Raw genomic sequence first — 19,390 nt, forward strand, 5'->3', positions numbered from 1 at the left:
GTTCTCATTTTACAGAGAAGTGGCTTGCTCAAGGTCACATGGCTTGTTAATTCCCGCTACCGTGCTCTGCCTGTTATTTCTCACTAGCTCCAGTATCAGGCTGCCTTATGTGGAGGTCAGTAGTAAGGAAAGTATTCCCTTTTAAAATAATAAGAAACAGTCTGGAGCCAACATTTTTTAGCTGCTTTGGCAAATCTCTCCCTTTCCTAAAGCCAAACATTACTCATCATCCTGGCACTGATGGCAAATAATAAATCATGTGTTCATGTCATGGGCAGTGAATGCAAAGGACTCAAGAGGACTGCTTAATTGTGAGCATTCTTTTAAAAAATCGGAGTCCTCTCAGGTTATATATGTCTGAAGGAAAACATCAGTTTAAAAGAAATCCAGTGTTGTGATCTGTTTGAAAACAAGGCAGACGGTATTTCAAAATTCCCCTTTTGTATCTAAATATTTCTGTAGCAGACAGTTCATAGTCTAAATATCCTTGCAAGTTGCGATTAGTAATGCACTGCTGGGGGACTTGCTGGAGTGGTACAGTGAGGAAATGGTGTGGGCGGAGTCCTCCATGGCATTTGGGATCCTATGAAGAACTCTTGTAGAAGGTCACCCTAAGATGTTTACTGAACCCAAAATCAGTAAGAAAATCAGAAGTAACTCCTAAACTCCTGCTCTTTTTCTCTGTATTAAAGAATATAAGTTGCCAGTAAACATCGTCAGGTGGAAACTTTTGATGATTTATGCAAAACATCCAGCACCAAAGCTTACTACAGGCAGTACCTGTTGAATACCTGAAATCACCTCCCTCCTTTTATCTGTGACTGTTTCTGCCTACTCAGCCCAGCCTCTCCTAATCTTCCCACTTGTTGATGTTAAAGCTGACCTCTTATACACATGTTGAAGTATCTTCTAGAAATCTTTTGAGCAAACCTAGGCTGACTCTAATGCTGTAACTCCTTGACCTTTCAGTTGGTGAATATGTAAAAGCTTTGGAGTGTGCTAAGGCTTATCTTCTATTCCATCCGGATGACAACGATGTCCTAGACAACGTGGATTACTATGAGAGTCTGTTGGATGACAGCATTGACCCAGAATCCATTGAGGCCAGAGAGGTGAGGCCAGGGATCTGAGAGGAAACTCTTCATTCTGCTGTATCTGCCAGAGAGATAGTAAAAATACATTACTACTCTTAAAGATACCTAGCAACTTAGTAAAGGTTCTAGTATTCGGTTCCTCTGAGCTTTAATTATTGCTGCCAGAAGCATTTTTTTCCACTGAAGGCTAGTTTGTGAACATCTGTTGAGCTGGGACATTTTTATAGTTCTGAGTATTTCTTTTAGCCCATCTGTCAACCGTCTAATGAAAAATATCTCCACTTAAACATTTATCATACCACTTAGCTATTATTTAAATATAAATGTCTTTCTTTTTCTTCCCCCCTCCAGGATTTGACTACCTTTGTGAAGCGTCATAAAATGGAATCTGAACTGATAAAATCAGCTGCAGAGGGTCTTGGATTTTCTTACACTGAGCTGGTAAGAACAAAGAGGAAAGAGAAAACATTTGTTAAAACAACGACCAAGTGGCCTTTTGTTTTCGTTCCTCACCCCCATTTCTGAAGATGCTACACTGCAGTCTCGAGTTAGCGAAGACTGGGGGAAACAGGTTTACTTGATATGTGACAAAACGTGAAAAGGCTTTAACTGATTTCCGTATAACTGAGATCCAAAGTCAAAAGCAAATGTATCTGGAGAGAAAGATCTTTATTTTCTACATGATACATTTGCCTCAGGATCGTTTTATTTTCCCAAATTCTAGACGCAGCATTTTATATTTTTTCTTAGTGTTTATTACCTAAACATTTATCAAAACTCCCAAACCAAACCTGTTGCTGTCGAGTAGATTTCGACTCATAGTGGTCCTATAGGACAGAGTAGAGCTGCCCATACAGTTTTCTAGGCTGTGATCTTTACGGAAGCAGATCACCAGGTCTTACTCCCAAGGAGCGGCCGGTGGGTTCAAACCACTGACCTTTCGAATAGCAGCTGAGTGCTTAACGCCACCAGATCTCCTTTCCTAAACATTGCAGGGACTCCAAAAAGAACAAAATCAATCACAGTTCTCCTACTCATCATGCTGACTTTTCTCCACTTTCCCTTGGTGACTTTTTTTTGTTTATTGTAGTTAACAGTGAAAGTTTACATTTCACGTTAGTCTCTCAGACAAAAATGTATACATACGTTGTTACGTGATCCTAGCTGCTCTCCCTATACTGTGACAGCACACTCCTCCTTTCGACCCCTGATTTCCTGTGTCCATTCAACCGGCTACTGACCCTCTCTGCCTTCTCATCTCACCTCCAGACAGGAGCTGCCCATTTAGTCTCATGTATCTACCTGAGCTAAGAAGCACACTCTTCAGGAGTATAATTTTATGTCCCACAGTCCAGTCCAATCTTTGTCTGAAGAAGTCAGCCCCGGGAATTGTTTTAGTTCTGGGTTGACAGAAGGTCTGGAGACCATGCTTTCTGGGGCCCCTCCAGTCTCAGTCAGACCATTAAGTCCAGCCTTTTTACTAGAATTTGAGTTCTGCACCCCACCTTTCTTCTGCTCCATCAGGGATCCCATGGTGACGTCTAATCATTTTTAATATGAAGACATAAATTTAGAAGAACTAGAGCTGTATTATCGATATGTTTGTGCGCTCACTTTTATTTAGGAAGATAACATAAGCAATTTCTGTATTTGCATCTTTCAAAATTATTTTTAGCTACATATATAGAGTTGACATACAATAATTAAAGTAATCATTCTCCTGCTTCTGGATATTCTAGATTATTACTGATCTTCTTTTCTACTGTACCTAATGCATTCAGTATTTTTTCCCTCTGTTGAATTGTATCCATAGAATAAATTCCCAGAAGTGGGATTACTCTGCCATCAAAGGGTGTGAAAAGTTTTAAAGCTCTTGAAACTAAATTGCTTTCCTAAAAGAGTTTTCTGATAGTGTTACTACTCCTAGTAATGCATAAAAGTATCACTTTACCACACATTTCTCAGCAATCAAAAATAATGTTCTAAGATGACTTATATTACTCATATATTATGTAAAAAATGGCATGTCATTGTTGTTTTAATTTGGATTCCTTCAAAGGTCACCAAGAATAAACTTTTTTCCGTATTATTATTAGTAATTTTCCTCTTATTTAAACTGACTATGCTTTTGTTCATTTATCTGGTGGGTACTGTATAAGTTCTTTATATAATACTATAATTTGCAACGTATTTTTTCCCTTGTCACTTTTCTCTCTTTCTTACCTACTATTTCTAATGTAACATTTTTAATATTTATATACAGTCCCTACTCACTATTTTTTTAAATTGTGTTATCTCAAGACACATCTGAAAAATATCACTTACTTTATGGTCCTGTACAGATAACTAGCCAAGCTGGATTTTTTGTTGTGGTTATTTTGTTGTTGTGTTATCCATAAAACATAAAGGAGTTGGACTGAGGGACCTTTCAAGTGTCTACCTACAGAAAATTCTAAGTCACATTTTTGGGCAAAAGGATGGATGCTCAGCTAATTCCATGTTTTTATTTCATTTATTTTTTTATCCACTGGTGCTTCCTTTTTCATCTTTGCCAAAATTGCATCATCTTTGGCCTTCCTTTGCATTAAAAAAAATTAAAAATCTATATTGTATCTTTATAAAATATACAAGTTTCCTAATATTTTAGGTCTTTTGCGTATTTAAGTGTCTATTTTATTTATTTTTTAATCTTATTTCTGTAAATGATGTTTTAGTGATAAAATTACAGAGGCGTTTTTAATTTAAAACAGAATTATTGGATCAGATACGGAGGACGACAAGATGAGAATCGGTGAGTCACCCATTCAGAACACATCATTTATTTTTAATGAGGAGAAATACTTACAGTCATAACCTATTATTACTTGAGATAGACAAGAAGATATAATTACAAGAGTTCTGAGCTGGGAATTAGGAGCTCTGCATCCCGGTCCCAGCTCTTCCTGTCACTTCTGTGTGACCTTAAGTAATTCATCTACCTCTCAGAGTCTCGTTTTAATTCCAGTGAAAGGATTGCATTAAGTGATTCCTGAGGGTTAATATTCTCTGATTCCAAATAAGAGAAAGTTCCATGTTATTTTTCATTTATTTTTTTTTTCTTTTATTGTACTTCAGGTGAAGGTTTACAGAACAAATAGTTTCTCATTAAACAGTAGTGCATGTATTGTTTTATGACATTGGTTAACAACCGCACGACATGTCAACCCTCTCCCTTCTCGACCTTTTTTTTTTTGGTGAAAATATACATAGCCAATGATACAGCATTTCAAAAATTTCTCCATGCACAGTTCAGTGACATTGACTACGCTCTTACAATTGTGCTGCTATTCTCACTTTAAATGAAGGTTACAGAACAAAATAGTTTCTCATTTAACAGTTAGTACACATGTTGCCCTATGACAATGGTTAACAACCTGTTATTTTTCATTTATTAATAGAAAATCTTTAAAAGTTCTTTTTAATGGTGAATTTCATTACTATATTTGTTTGAAAGCAAGACACTCGGGCTGTTACACTGCAAGATAAAATAGTGATGTACAGTGGTCAAAGCACAATACTAGACGCTCAGAGCATTACAAAGATGCACAAGACATTTTCTTCCTGCTCTGTTGAGACTCAGAGTCTAATCTTAAGAATATTAAATTATACATGCAATTAACTGTAGTAAAAGCTGCAAGGAAGATTTAGAGGAGTGAAATCAAGCACGCTCATTAAGAAAAATAGAGAAGAGCTTCGTGGAGGCAGTGACATTTAATTTGATCTTGAAAGACAGGTGAGCTTCTGTATAACAAAAATATACCAATATTGGAATCATAGACTACTTGGGTAAAATATCCTTTGCCTTTAAACATCTTTATTCATTTGGAAGTTGCTATTTCAACTTTTTTAAATGGACAGAGTCCCTTCTGGAGTGAATGTGGAGGAGGCAGAAGTTCATGGATTGTCAGTGGGAAGAAAGTCATCACCCAAGTTAGAACGAGACCTAAGAGAGGGTAAGTACTTATACACTGTTCACTCTAGATAGAGGAGGAAGGAAGGAATGGGGTTGGACCAGTTTTTATCCAGATCAAGACAGAGCCAACTTTCTTTGGAAATTAAAGAGTAGGACTAAGCTATTACAATTTGTGAAAGTCTGAAAGGAAGGCTTAAAAACAAGAATGTCTCAGATTTGTCTATCATTACCTTTGGTTTCCAGCAAAAGTGCTTCCATGTCTACATCTGTTTCTGTAGAGAGGGAGCCTGTGAGCCAGACAGGGACTGTATCACCATCCTGAGTTGAGTACCCGAGGCTAACATGGCTTACTGCCGTCACACAGTGAGTGAGCGAAGGCAGTGTGGAATGGACCACCTCTCAGAGGAACTTGGAGAAGGGAAAGGTCACGTGGGATATCAGATTAGTTAACCTCAGATGCTTGAAACATATAGGAACTTAGCAGGGCTTTAACAGACACGTGGAATTTAGATTGAATTGAGATGGGTGGGAGGGAACCTTCCAGTGAGGAAAACAAGTTGAGCATGGCACAAAGATCAAAAGAGCAAAACATGTGGCTACTTGTGTAAGGCTAAAATTAGCGGATACGCCGGTGGAAACCCACTGCTGTCCAGTTGATTCCAGCTCATAGCAACCCTATAGGACAGAGTAGAACTGCCCCATAGGATTTCCAAGGAGCGGCTGGTGAATTTGAACTGCTGCCTTTTTGGTTATCAGCCTAACGCTTAACTAGTGCACCACCAGGGCCCCACCCAGGTGGAGTGTTACCAAAAATAGCTTTTAAATAAGATTAAACGTTATTATAATAATGGACTATTAGCAACAGCACTAATAGGGGTATGAATTCTTAACAAATATTATTATTTCTATGTGTTTTTTTAATTTCTCAAGCAAATTTACATGTAATTTATTTTAATACTAACAGCATCTCATGTAAGACAAGTCTCCCCATTTCACAGCCAAGAAAACCAAGGCTCGTGGAGATCGATTTGCCCAAAGTCTCACAGGGTATAGCAGGTTGGTAAGGCATTTGAACTCAGGTTTTTAAATCTACACCCAATTTTCAGTTCTTTACCTGCTGCATGAAACATAGAAATGTCCAGTTATACAAAATGTATCACCCATTGATTAAATAATTGCAAAATAAGAAGAGCTTTTTACAAACCTACCCTGAGAAGGAGACAGTACTCCCTTCCCCAACAAAAGAGCTGGTCAGCACATTCCTCCAGCTGATTTGAAAATATCTGGCTCTCTACAGCTCTCACATTGCCCATCCCTTTCCTGCTTTAGTTTCCAAGTCAGTCTGAGGCGGTAAACAGGAAAATATGCTCATCTGATCTGACCTGAACCTCAGTTTGTAGCCACAAAGCCCAGGCTGTTTTACAACTGCCAGAGAGATTCTTGGTCAACCAGAGTTCATGTTGCTTTTCAGGCTGAGGAGTCATCCAGGAAGTGCATGCCAATAAGTCAGCACTCTGCTGTAAAGGTTTGGGAAACACCAGTGCACTTGCCAACTTTCAAAGCATTTTTTCCTCTGGCTACCAGGGAATGTGATGGCCAGCCACTGACTAGGAGGGCTAACAGGCAGACCAGAAGACTACATTTGATGGAGAAAGCTCATGATTGGCTGGGTTATCAAATTCTACCATTTCTGGGATTTTTTTTTTTAGTTGGAGGTGGCTAATAGATCTTAAGATGCTCCCTGGGAACCACTACAAAGCCTTCTGTCCAATCACCAGACATCCAAATAGGATCTGAATTAAGAACAGGGATAGATATGAAGGTCACAATGGAAAAAAAAACAAAAAAACACTTTTGCGTATTAGTTTTGCTGAAAGCAAATGTCAGGGAGGCCAGAAAGGAGCTGTGCTTCACAGAGTGTATTTCAGCATTTCTCATCTTCCACCAAGTGATACTGTCATCTGCTCGGTTTCCTAATAGTATTTAGTAGCAGTTGTACATTGCAGGGATCCGAAGCATTAAGATGAGAGTGACGCAGGGCTATATCCTAGAGTGACTCCAACCCGTGGAATATGCATGTCAGCTTACTGTACATATCTGCCCCTCATCCATTCTCCTTCAACCACCAGTTTTCCAAAGGTCCTGCTAGATAACAATCCTGGAATCAGTGAAGGTATGGTAGAAATAATGCTGGACTTGGAATGAGGAGCCAAGGTTTCAACGTTGTCTGATCCACTGTGCTCCTCTTTAATGGAGAGCAAGATAATCTCTCTGGGTTTTAGGCTCCTCAACTGTACAAGAAGGATGGTAACGTTTGTAAGATGATGAATGTGAGAAGTCTTTTTATAAACTGTAAACAAAAACGAAACAAACCCGTTGCCACTGAGTCCTTTCCTACTCGTAACGACCCTATAAGACAGAGTAGAAGTGCCCTATGGGATTTCCAAGGACTGGCTAGTAGAGTCGAGCAGCAGACCTTTTGGTTAACAGCCAAGCTCTTAACCACTGCACCACCAGGACTCCATAAACTGTAAAGGGATGTCTCATATGAAGGCCTTCTGGTCTGCACGCCCCCTGTGATACCCTGAGTGACGCTGTGATATTTATTCTAAGATGATTACTCTTGTGGTGAGACGCAGGCAATAAGCACTGGGCTGCCTTCCTTGCAAAGGAGTATTTTCCTAGATGATCCCTCTTTATTGCAACCAGAGAACCAGAGCCAAGCACATACTTTATGAATGAGAGAAGAATTAAGTTGTTTTGCTAAATCTCCTTGGGCTGTGGTTAAGAGTTGGCTGGAGCCATCAAACCAGACCCCAGGAACCACAGCTTATCGGACTACGTTTTTATTTTCGTTTGGGTGTTTTCCTCTGTCTAGCGTGCTACTGGTCGTCTGTAGGCTAGTAGCCTTGCCTTTTGAATGGCAGAGTTTATTTTTCCCTTGCTGTTGTTTTTCCGTTTAGTTGGTGGGTGGGTAGTTGGTTATTTTTTCTTCTAATATGAGTATGGATATCTCTGTATAAATCTCTATGCTCACTGAGAATTGTTTAACTACAGGAAAGGCAGATGACTACTACAGGTTCTCCTTGAACCTGTCTGGGTTTAAGCATTTAAGAGTTCATGTTGTATTCTATTTCTTCACCTGATATTTGTATGTTACTAATAGCATAGTTGGGGGAATTTTCAATATTCTGATAGCTTTCTTCTAAATATATTCCAGTATGCCATGTGCTTATTAAGATGTGTCAGTCAGAACAGAACACAGCATACCAAGCAATTAATAAAGTTAATAATAATTATAATAAACCAAAAAAAAAAAAAACCCATTGCCGTTGAGTCGATTCTAACTCATAGTGACCCTACAGGACAGAGTGGAACAGCCCCATAGAGTTTTGAAGGCTGTAACTCTGAAGGGCCGCTGGTGGGCTCGAGCCACCGACCTTTCAATTAGCAGCCGAGCACTTTAACCACTGTGCCACCAAGGCTCCTCAATAATTATAATAATAAGAGTAAATACTTACACAGAGTATAAGAATGGTAGCCACTATTCTAAATGCTTCAGGTTTAGTAACTTTAACATCATATTTTGAAAATGAGCTAATTATATTTAATGCAAGACATCCTCAACATAGAAAACTAGGAAAACATGGCAAAGTACAAGCCAATCCATTTCATTAAAGCCCTCAGGTTGTCTTATCTTCCATTTCTATTTGAGTTTTATATTAGGATTTGCTTTTTCAGTGAACCTAAAAGTATCATATCTTTCTTGATCAAAGGATATCTCTCTGTATATTTCTAAATGGGAGAACCTACAGATCATACTTTCAAATATTCAAGAACCTTAATTTGGCTATGACTCGATCAATTATATAGATTTAGAGAAACCTTCCCCAAACTGTGTTTTATGTTAAGAGAAGGGAAGGGAAAGAGTGAAGAAAGGAGGGAGGGAGGATACTATGTGCAATTAAAGTACGAGAACTGCTGTGCGTTATATCACTTTTTAGGAAATCCACAATTCCATTTCACACGTTAAAAGCTCCAAGAAGTCTTCGTAACTTTTATTTAACTCAGCACTTCCCAAATACGTATGATCAAAGAACTTTTTTTACCGAAATGTTGTCTTCAGAACAAAGTTTAAAAAACATTGCATTAGAGAAACATATCATTATTATTATTCATCTAAAAGGAGAGAATATGGTCCTGAAATTGGGGGCTTTTGAATATATTTTTAGAATCCAATAGTTCTCTATTTATAAGTTTTGGCGAAAATTAAAAAAAAAAAAATTAAACAGGGCCACTAGTGGGTTGTCTGAATGACCACCTCATGGTCAAGTACTACCACGAGTTTTCATACCTTAGTAGGTATGGGTGCATCTACAGTTACATTAAAACCAGCTGGTACAAATGAGTCAATGGTTCAGTGGTTGCAGACTAGCAAGAAGTAAAGTGGAATGAACTCATAGCATAAATAATGTACTAGCAGTAGATGAAGGCCAAGTAGTATCACAGTACACTTCTATGAATAAAGATTTTGTCTTAAACAGAAGAAGTTGTGTAGAATAGAGCCATCACACAACATAGAACTACAAAGAATGCTGGCTCAAAAGAACCTGGGCCAGAGGAGTCAGTACTAGATTCAAGTTGAAAGTTGCTTTTTAGTTTCAGCTGAGTAAGATCAATCATTTCATTAATATTGTTAGTTTTAATTTAGTTGGTTTTATGGCTTTGCTTTAATTTAATCTTGTAAATTGATTTTGGTATTATTGTGCTATAAAACTATAAAAATAAATAATGTATACATAGTTTTGTGATTGCATATAATGAAGTAACATTACAGTAAACCTAATTTTTCAGCTCTGTAGCTCCTTGGGGAATATTTTGCTTTAACAGCTAACCATAGATTACTTGAGATTGAGAAACACTGGTCTAGATAATGTTTTACTCTTTTAATACTCTGTTAATCATGGTCTGTTATGATTCTTTTATCCTAACTACACCAATAAACACTTGGTAGTGCTGTTCCCAGCTTAACTAATGCATTTTACAGAAATAAAGTAGACATCAGTTTCTCCAGTGTGTTGATGGTCATTATTAGACGGGGGAGAAGAAGGGAGGAGGAGTTGTGTTATCCCCACTCCCTCCATGGTAAACTGCTGTTACTGACAAGCGTGTGTCCGATCCCTAGTTATTGTTGTTAGTGACCGCGGAGTCAGCCCCTGACTCATGGGCACCCCATGCACAGTGGTATTAGACAGTTGTGATCCACAGAGTTTTCACTGGCTGATTTTCAGAAGTAGATCGCCAGGCCTTTTTTCCTAGTCCATTTTAGTCTGGAAGCTCCACTAAAACCTGTTCAGCATCATAGCAACACGAGAGCCTCCGCTGACAGGGTGGTAGCTGGGGTTTGAAGTGCATTAGCTGGACTTGAACCTGGGTCTCCTGCATGGATGGGGCGAATTCTACCCCTGAGCCACTACTGCCCACCTCAGGTCCTTGGGAATATGATAAAGAGTTGAGAAAAACGGTTTTCCATTCTATTCACTTTGTATTGTTCAAGGTGGTTGTACTCTGTTACATCTTCAGATTTCCTCTCCATAAGACCAGAAGCTTTGTCTTTGAGTTCTACTCTCTATGAGGGAGAGACCTTATTAAGTCTGGATTTTGTAATTTCACCACACGAACGTGTCCAATAACATCAACTTCTGAAGGGCCTCCATGGGTCTAATTTCATAAAGTTGCGGGCTCTATCTGGGGAGAGAGAAAATGCCTATAGGAAACCTTCCTGTATAAAACAGCAATATAAAGAATTTGTCCAGAGAGCAGAGAAAAAGAAATACTCGAGAAGCAAAAACATATAAAGGCCTTTAGGGGTGGGAAGAAGACTGGGAAAGGAGTCAGTTAACTTAGGTGTGACAGGCCTGAAGGCACATTTACTACCTCGGCTACCTGGTGGAGGCATTGCTCTAGATAACAGTAAAACAGATCTGTTTGTCATGCCTGAGAGACACAAACATCCAGTCATTGCATATGATGTTGTAACAGAAGTATGAACCAAGGGCAATGGAGAAGGGTGAGCCCAGCTGCCCAAGGAATTCTGGGACGTCTTCTCAGAGGAGGAGCCTATGAGATACCCAGTCTACTTTGCAGAATCATCATTGGAATCAAATGAAAAAATACTTTATTAACCCCCAAATACTATTTAGATGTAATATATTATTATGACATATGGGGAAACCTGGTAGTCAAACATCTGCCTTTTTCCTGAATCTATATTTGTGTTTATCAAACTTCTGAATTTATAATTTGCAGTTGCATTCCTAAATATTCATGAAGAAACTGACCCTCCCAGAACCGTGCATTGAAAGCGATGAGTGTTCTGGGCTTCCCCCCTGGAGACAAGGTAACAGGGAGGGGAATGTACTCTGTCCTTTCAGGTGGCCCTCTGCTCTACGAGAATATCACATTCGTCTATAACTCGGAGCAGCTGAATGGGACTCAACGAGTTCTCTTGGATAACGTCCTGTCGGAAGAACAGTGCCGGGAGCTCCACAGCGTGGCCAGTGTGAGAACTGGAAGAGGGAGGGGAGTCCAACTCTGCTGGCCTGGCCTCAGCCTGGTGGTGCTTTGGCGCCATTTTGGTCCTGGTCTCATTTGGAGCCAGGGAACAAGACCCAAAATTTCACTGTCTTTAGGACAGGGACATTGATTACAGAGGCACGTTCATAGCCTTTGGGATGGGATGATTTTAGTTTTGTTCAGGTGGCATCTGGGTGAATCATGGGCGAATTATTTTTGGGGGTGATGCTGTTTTTGGTGATGCCATGTTTTTTCACTAATGGAATGGTTGCTAAATCATTGTTTGTTGGTAGTTTTTTTATTATTTGAAAAAATGGGGTGCCAGTTGCAAGTGGGCCATATCGTTTCCATGTTCCATGTTCCATGAAGCACATCACATATGCAGGACATATCTGTCCCAAGGCCCAGGAAGTGCATTACAAACTATTTTCACCACCAAAATAACACATTTACTTGAATATTTTTGAAAGCTGGTAACCATAGCTTCCCAGTAACACAAAGGAAATAGTAAACATACTTGCAAGCCTTATCTCACTGTACAGAAGCCAAAAGATGTAAAGGTTTCATGCAATCACTCCTCCGGGAAGCATCCCCTCATACCAGTCGCTCTCAGCACTCAAATGTGGTGCAGAACAACTTCCTTGTTTTTTGGTAGTTGCACCAGTATCCACTACAACGCCAGGACATACTAAAGTGGCTCCAATGCCTATCAGTAAATCTCCAGGGGCAGAAACTGTAGCTGGAACATACGTGTACCACCACTTGTTAAAGACTTAATTCCTAAACAAATAGCCACGCAGCATGTTCCCTGTAGTATAATGTCACCGGGAAAATCCAACAAAAATATAAATGCCCTGAAAAACAGAGAGAGCCATAAAAACGTAAGTATTTTTAGTCAATAATTAAGCAACATATTAATCATTTACATGCTACCCATTTCTACAAAAAAAGAGGCTGTAGTTTATACTGAAAATGTTAAGTTTAAATAAAGATACCGCTTTTGATTGGGAAAATTAATTATACCAGGAACCTGTAATCAGCTGGGCATGGGTCTGAGTATTGACTTTGGTTCTCAGTTTTCTGGCAGCCAAGGCAAAAAGGGAGACCTGATGACTCCATAGTTGCCCTTGATAAAACATCTTGTATTTTGCTTCCAGGGAATCATGCTTGTTGGTGATGGATACAGAGGAAAGACTTCACCCCATACTCCCAATGAAAAGTTTGAAGGTGCAACTGTCCTGAAGGCCCTCAAGGTAAAGTCTTCACTTCTATTGGGTTTGGGTTCCTAAGTGTCAATCCCAAGACTTTCTGTGAATGACAGATATAGGGAAGAGGAGAGTTTAAAATCTCCACTTTCCAGGACAATTGAAGGGAGCGTAGTATGGAACGGCACCTTCATTGTTCTTATTCATCCATTCCTCATCTGGCATCCATTTACCAAACTTTACATTTCCTAACTTCGTACCTGACAAATAAGGTGCAACCCCTGTCCTCAAAGAGCTGATGGTCTAATAGTGAAAACATACCCAAACGAGTAATTACCATCTGCTGCAAAAGGTGTTGTCAGAGAGGAATGAAGAAAGTTCTATGAGAGAAGAGAGGTAGGAGTGATTAACTTCCCTGTGCAGCTGGGAAGAGCTTACTTTATTGACTTATTGTCCTAAACCAAATCCACAAGTGTGTACATTCCCATTAGTCAACACAGAGACAAGCCATAGTATATTGGTTTAATGAAACCTAGGGTCTGTTTTCTCAAGCCCTTCAATCAACTCCGTGGTTTCTAATGTTCTTCTTTTTCTTCAGTTTGGTTATGAAGGCCGGGTCCCACTGAAGAGTGCCCGTCTGTTCTATGACATCAGCGAGAAGGCTCGAAAGATTGTAGAATCCTACTTCATGTTGAACTCAACCCTGTACTTTTCCTACACGCACATGGTCTGCCGAACAGCTCTGGCTGGTGAGATTCCAGTGTCCGAACTTGTTGTGCTCTCCCCACAATGCAATGGGAAGGAAAACAATGCAAAGCAAAGCTCTGTTGCGTTTTAGACTAAGAGATTAGAAGAGTGCTAATGTCCTAAAGCCAAGGAAGCTCCCTAACTCTTACTCCTTCCTTCCCTCATTTTCTCCACTTTGGTCACTTGAAGTTCCAGAAGCCCCTCACTTATGCCTGTTTTCTTTTTCAACCCCACTTCTACTTTCCTGTCATGCAAAAAACGTTTTCTTCACTACTAGGTTTCTCTTTCTGGAGAACCAGAAACCAGGAAATTACAGTCACCATTATGTCCACAGGAGCCCTGGTGGCGCGGTGCTTAAGAGCTTGGCTGCTAACCAAAAGATCAGCAGTTTGAATCCACCAGCCGCTCCTTGGAAACCCTATGGGGCAGTTCTACTCTGTACTGTATGGTCACCATGAGTCAGAATCGACTCGATGGCTGCCGGTTAGGATTTTGGCTTATTATGTCCACAAGCATTGAATGGAATCAGTGAAAATGAAGGGATTGTTGAGAGAAACGTTCTTAAAAAGACAGAGACCGCCTCACTGCCTGCTTGTCATGGTTTATTCTGTATGTCCTCTCCTACTTCCTGCTGAGTCGGAAGGGAAGAATAACGTCTCGGGAGAGGACTTCTACGCTTGTGAAATTGCAGCTGAACTAAAATAATTTTTATTCTACATTCTCATTGCATCCTCATGTATTTGCTGCTGCACGTGAAGTAAAACCCATGAAATGCATAGAATTTATATAAAAACCTAAAAACCCGTTGCTGTCGAGTCAGTTCTGACTCATAACGACCCTGTGGGACAGAGTAGAACTGCCCCATAGGATTTCTAAGAAGCCGCTGGTGGATTCAAACTGCTGATCTTTTGATTAGCAGTTGTAGCTCTTAACCACTGTGCCACCAGGGCTCCAGAATTTATATATAGCATCTTCGTATAAGAGCACTTTTAGAGTTGTACCCACAAGTGTGACTTGCCGAAGGTTTCACATCAAGTTAATGCTAAAGCTGGACCAGAGTCTTCAACTGCCTGCCCAGCGTTCTTTCATTTATTCTGCCCTGCCTTCTGTCCCCCTAGATTTGCAACAGACACCAGGAATGGGAGAAGACAGACTGTCAGCTTTGCTGTGGAGGTTACCACATTCCATCGCTCATCCTTCCCTGTCCCCTTTTCTGGCAGGTCAGCAAGATAGAAGAAATGACCTCAGTCACCCCATTCATGCCGACAACTGTCTGCTGGATCCAGAGGCCAATGAATGCTGGAAGGAGCCTCCGGCTTACACGTTCCGGGACTATAGGTACCGCCAGCAGGCACTTTGAAACCAAGCTTTCCTGCCGCGGTTAACAAAAACCCATAGAATCTAAAAGCTGCTCTGTTGCTTATTATCATATTCACCTCTGTGAATCCCAGACTCTCAGGTCATCTCTGGAAGAGCCAGCACAAATAAGAAATGCCTTTATCATCTCGTGGTTTTAATCTTAAAAATCATGCCCATTTTGCATCCTGTTCCACGGTGTACATTTTTGTTTTAATATAAAAAGTTGATTTCTTTTTTCCTTTAACACTTCTCGGCTCTCACTGAAACATATTCCTTGTCCACGTCTGTCTCAGTCTGAGAGCACAAGGGCGTGTGTCTCGATACTCAGGGATCTTGTCACTTATGTCTCATCCACGTGCATGAAGAAGTCTGTCTGCACTTTATAAACAAGGAACCAGTCAGAAGAAACGATGTTTTCTATTGTTGAAATAGATATTTTGGTGTGTAAAGGGAAGAGTCGGGGTTGTAGTCACTATGTATATAATAGCTTATTAATTGTGATTACACTGGGCTCTCTACAGAGACATTTACTGAGCGCCCCCTATCTGCAAGGCTAGGCTAGCCCACAAGGAGCTCTCCAGTTAAAACCCAAACCAAACCGGCTGCCGTTGAGTCAATTCCGACTCATAGCGACCCAGTTAGTTAGGGGAAAAAACCAAAACATTGTTTAGAGTTACTGTTATATATGGGAAACAGGGAGCTGTAAGTAGTATGGGTAGGTTCAGAGGGCTAGATTAAATTTGATTAAGTTTTCCGTGGAGGAGGTGAAATGTGAGATGAGCTTTGAAGTATGATTAAAGTTTTGACATAAGTAGAATAAATGCATGCTTCAGGAGCATGAGCCAGACAGACTACATCGGTGCTTCCCGGAGGGGCTAGAAGGGTCAGTTGCTTCAATATCTAGCTCTAAGGAAATTTACCATTTAGCCCGGCCAGTTCATCACCAGTCTTTAGTATTTTACGATGCTACTGTTGTTGTAAGCATGTAATGACAACAATGGCTGATATCAGTTTTTCAACTGTGAGCAAAACTGTGTGTCTTATGGGAAATGTGTCATTTAGTCCTCAGACACCCTTAGGAAGAAGGGATTTTTGTTCTCATTTTATAGATGAAGAAACTGAGGCTTAGAGAGATTAAATAAATTGGCCAGGCTCACATAGCTAGCAAGTAATAAACCGAGATTTGAACCCTGGTGGGCTTAAGAGGAGGAGTCTGGTGATGCAGTGGTTAAGCTGCTAACAGAAAGGTCGGCAGTTCTAACCCACCAGCCTCTCCACAGGACAGGGATCTGGCAGTCAGCTTCAGTAAAGATTACAGCCTTGGAAACCCTTTGGGGCAGCTCTTCTCTTGTCAAGTAAGGTTGCTATGAGTCAGAATTGACTTGAGGCTTGTTTTTTTTTTGTTTGTTTTTTTCGGGGGTAGGAGGGAGCTTTGGAGTCCACCTAGGCTTGAACCCTAGCTCAATTCTAGGCAAGTTACTAAACATCTACATTCGTTATTGTGCAAAGTGCCTGCCGCCTAGAAAGTGCTCTCTATATGTTAGTTATTATTAGTTGCCACCACTTTATACCACCTCCAGCTAATCAGTATAGCATTTAACTTACTTCTGTACTCACCTTTCCGAGCCTACACCACTCCCAGTCCTTATCACAGCACCTGGCATATACTTGGTGCTTAGGAATGCTTGTTGACGGGAATGAAGAGACACAGACATTGCTAAGACATGGCTGTCTTCTACTCTCCCATCTAGATTCTGCCTGGTGGGAGGCTGGAAAGGTGTCTGATGGTTCCAGTTTCACACTAGTCACACTCACACTCAGCAGAGCCATTGGTTCTGATCAGTGACTAGCTGGGAAAGGTGCAGCGGGAATTGCCCCAAGAAGGTAGTGCTCATGGTCACGGTTGAGGCACACGACCTCACTAGAGTGTTCCCTCTCTTCCCATAGTGCTCTCCTCTATGTGAATGATGACTTTGAAGGAGGAGAGTTCATCTTCACGGAGATGGATGCTAAGACAGTGACGGTAAGTACACCTGTTTCTTTACATTTCTTTGTCGTAGCTTTAACTTTGCTTTTGCTATTTCCCAAGAACTCACAGGCCGCCAGCTTTCACACACACTTCTGAGGTCAGGAATTCAGAGGGTCAAGAGAGTCCCAGTGAACGTATAGATCATAAAATGTTAGAAATGGAAGCATCCATAAATCTTCAGGTCCATTTTATGGATGGGTAAATTAAAGAATAAAAAGATTAAGGATTTGCGTATGATCATATAGCTAGATAGTGTTAGAGTTGCAGTGAGAACCTAGGTCTTCCGAGTCTTTGCCAGTTAAACTGATAGAAACTTAAAATCATCAGTTCCTAAGACATTCCAGCCTAGGGCAAGTCAAGTGATTTTATAGATGGCTTTCAAGTAACCTGGTGTTCTGGCCTCCTAACCCTTAGTTTCGAACATGATAAATATGATATATATATACACATATATGTATATATAAATAACCTGTTGCCATCGAGTTGATTCCCACTCACTGGGACCCTATGGGGCAGTTTACTCTGTTCTATATGGTCGCTGTGAGTCGGAATAGACTCAAAGGCAACAGGTTTTGGTTTCTATGTACATGTATAGACTATCTACCTATCTATATATATATACACATATATATGTGTGTGTGTGTATAAATATATGCTATATCTGGCTAGCTTTGCACGAGATTCTAAATGCAACTTCATGGGTAAAAATCAAAAGTTAAATTCACGCGCCATCTTCCTAAGCCAACCCATGCCTTTGGAAAACCAGTTTACCTAGAGCTTATAGACTACACAGCTAGCATGCGTTGGTCTTGAAGCTAAAGAGTACAGACCATTGTAGAAAACAGGTTTTCCAACTGAGGGGCTAATCTAACCTGTACGTACAATTTCACCTGGTTTGCAAAGTGCAGTACAGGTTAGTAGGTAAGTGCAACGGAGTCTGAGAACACCTTGCTTACCGCTGAATCTGCCCCTTATCAGAAGCTATTTTCAGAACTTGTTCTGAGTTTTTTGACTTTCCACACATATTTTGCACTCTTTTCTCAGTAGTGAAATAGCCATATGTCATCCCTGACATGGTACTAGGGTCTCAGAAAATGAGATAAAAACTATATATTTCTGGGTTTCAAGGTGAATCCTATGAGGATTCCTGCTAAACTTGTTCAGAAACATTGTGATAATGAAAAAGAAAATTCCTACAGTTTAATGCAGTAAAATATGCTAGAAAGGTCGTGGTGTATCACCCTTTCTGTAAATGGCTTAAATATTCACCTAGGAATATTGTGATACTTCATGACCTGGGAAATTAAACAGAGATGGATGATCTGGGTGGGAGTTTAAAATCCCCATACAAGATTTTTCACTTTTGGAAGAGTCAGTGTGCAGAAAGCATTTGGTTTCTGAGCTCTGCTAGCACTGAAGTGAAGTGCAAATATGCTTACATCTCACAGAAAGAAATTCAGACAGGGGGCGGAAAAGATTTCTTTGCTTCTACTCCCTCTAGTGGCCAAATTTGGAAACCCTCAATATTTCAAGGCAGTAAAACCAAACCCGTTGCCAGCGAGTTGATTCAGACTCATAGCGACCCTAGAGGACAGAGTAGAACTGCCCCATAGGGTTTCCCAGGCGTGGCTGGTGGATTTGAACTACTGACTTTTTGGTTAGCAGCTGAGATCTTAACCACTGCGCTACCAGGGCTCCAATTTCAAGGCAAGCACTGCTTAAAAACCCATTGCCATCAGTCCATTCTGTCTCAAAGGACCGTAGATGACAGAGGAGAACTGCCCCAGAGGGTTTCTGAGTTTGTAATCTTTACAGAAGCAAACTCTCCCATCTTTTTCTACAGAGCAGCTGGTAGGCTCAAACCACCAATCTTTCGGTTGGCAGTGGAGCGCTTAACCACTGCGTCACCAAGACTCCTTTTAAATACTATGTATGAATCAGTAATTCATAAATTGTTGAATATAAGTTAAATGGAATTCTGCTTTTTAAAGATTTGAAATCAGATAACACTCCCTTTTAAGACATACCTAATCTTAACAAAAATATTTAACTCTTTTAAAAAAACAGTCACAAGCACTAAAAGCTTACCCCCCAAATAAAAAGAAAACAGACTTAAATGTATGTGTATATATATATATATATACCTGTTGCCATTGAGTTGCTTCCGACTCATAGCGACCCTATAGGACAGAGTAGAACTGCCCCATAGAAACCCATCTTTGGTTAGCAGCCAAGCTCTTAACCACTGCGCCACAAGGGCTCCATGTGTATATATATTCCAAGAGCCTCAAGTTGAGGGTGGATTTATTTTCCAAAATCAGTTTTACTTAAGGTTAATGCACATCGTGGATACTTTTTATGACATCCTATAGATAATTAAAATTTTCAGGTTAGCCAATGCGTACCTCCTTCCCATTAAAAAAAAATT

General features: G+C 40.2%; 1 protein-coding gene across 2 annotated transcripts in view; it reads left to right on the forward strand.

Annotated features, from left to right (window-relative positions):
- P3H2 (prolyl 3-hydroxylase 2) overlaps positions 1-19,390 on the forward strand; it is a 177,114-nt gene that overhangs the window by 146,441 nt on the left and 11,283 nt on the right. For both annotated transcript variants that reach the window (XM_023736769.1, XM_023736770.1), the window contains exons 6-14: positions 970-1,112; positions 1,446-1,535; positions 3,845-3,885; positions 4,992-5,086; positions 11,481-11,608; positions 12,780-12,875; positions 13,426-13,576; positions 14,795-14,912; positions 16,881-16,956. In XM_023736769.1, the coding sequence (XP_023592537.1) occupies positions 970-1,112; positions 1,446-1,535; positions 3,845-3,885; positions 4,992-5,086; positions 11,481-11,608; positions 12,780-12,875; positions 13,426-13,576; positions 14,795-14,912; positions 16,881-16,956 (938 nt within the window). The remainder of the gene's footprint in view (positions 1-969; positions 1,113-1,445; positions 1,536-3,844; positions 3,886-4,991; positions 5,087-11,480; positions 11,609-12,779; positions 12,876-13,425; positions 13,577-14,794; positions 14,913-16,880; positions 16,957-19,390) is intronic.

The sequence above is a fragment of the Trichechus manatus genome, unplaced genomic scaffold (genome assembly GCF_000243295.1).
Source record: "Trichechus manatus latirostris isolate Lorelei unplaced genomic scaffold, TriManLat1.0 scaffold00092, whole genome shotgun sequence".
Classification (NCBI taxonomy): domain Eukaryota; kingdom Metazoa; phylum Chordata; class Mammalia; order Sirenia; family Trichechidae; genus Trichechus; species Trichechus manatus.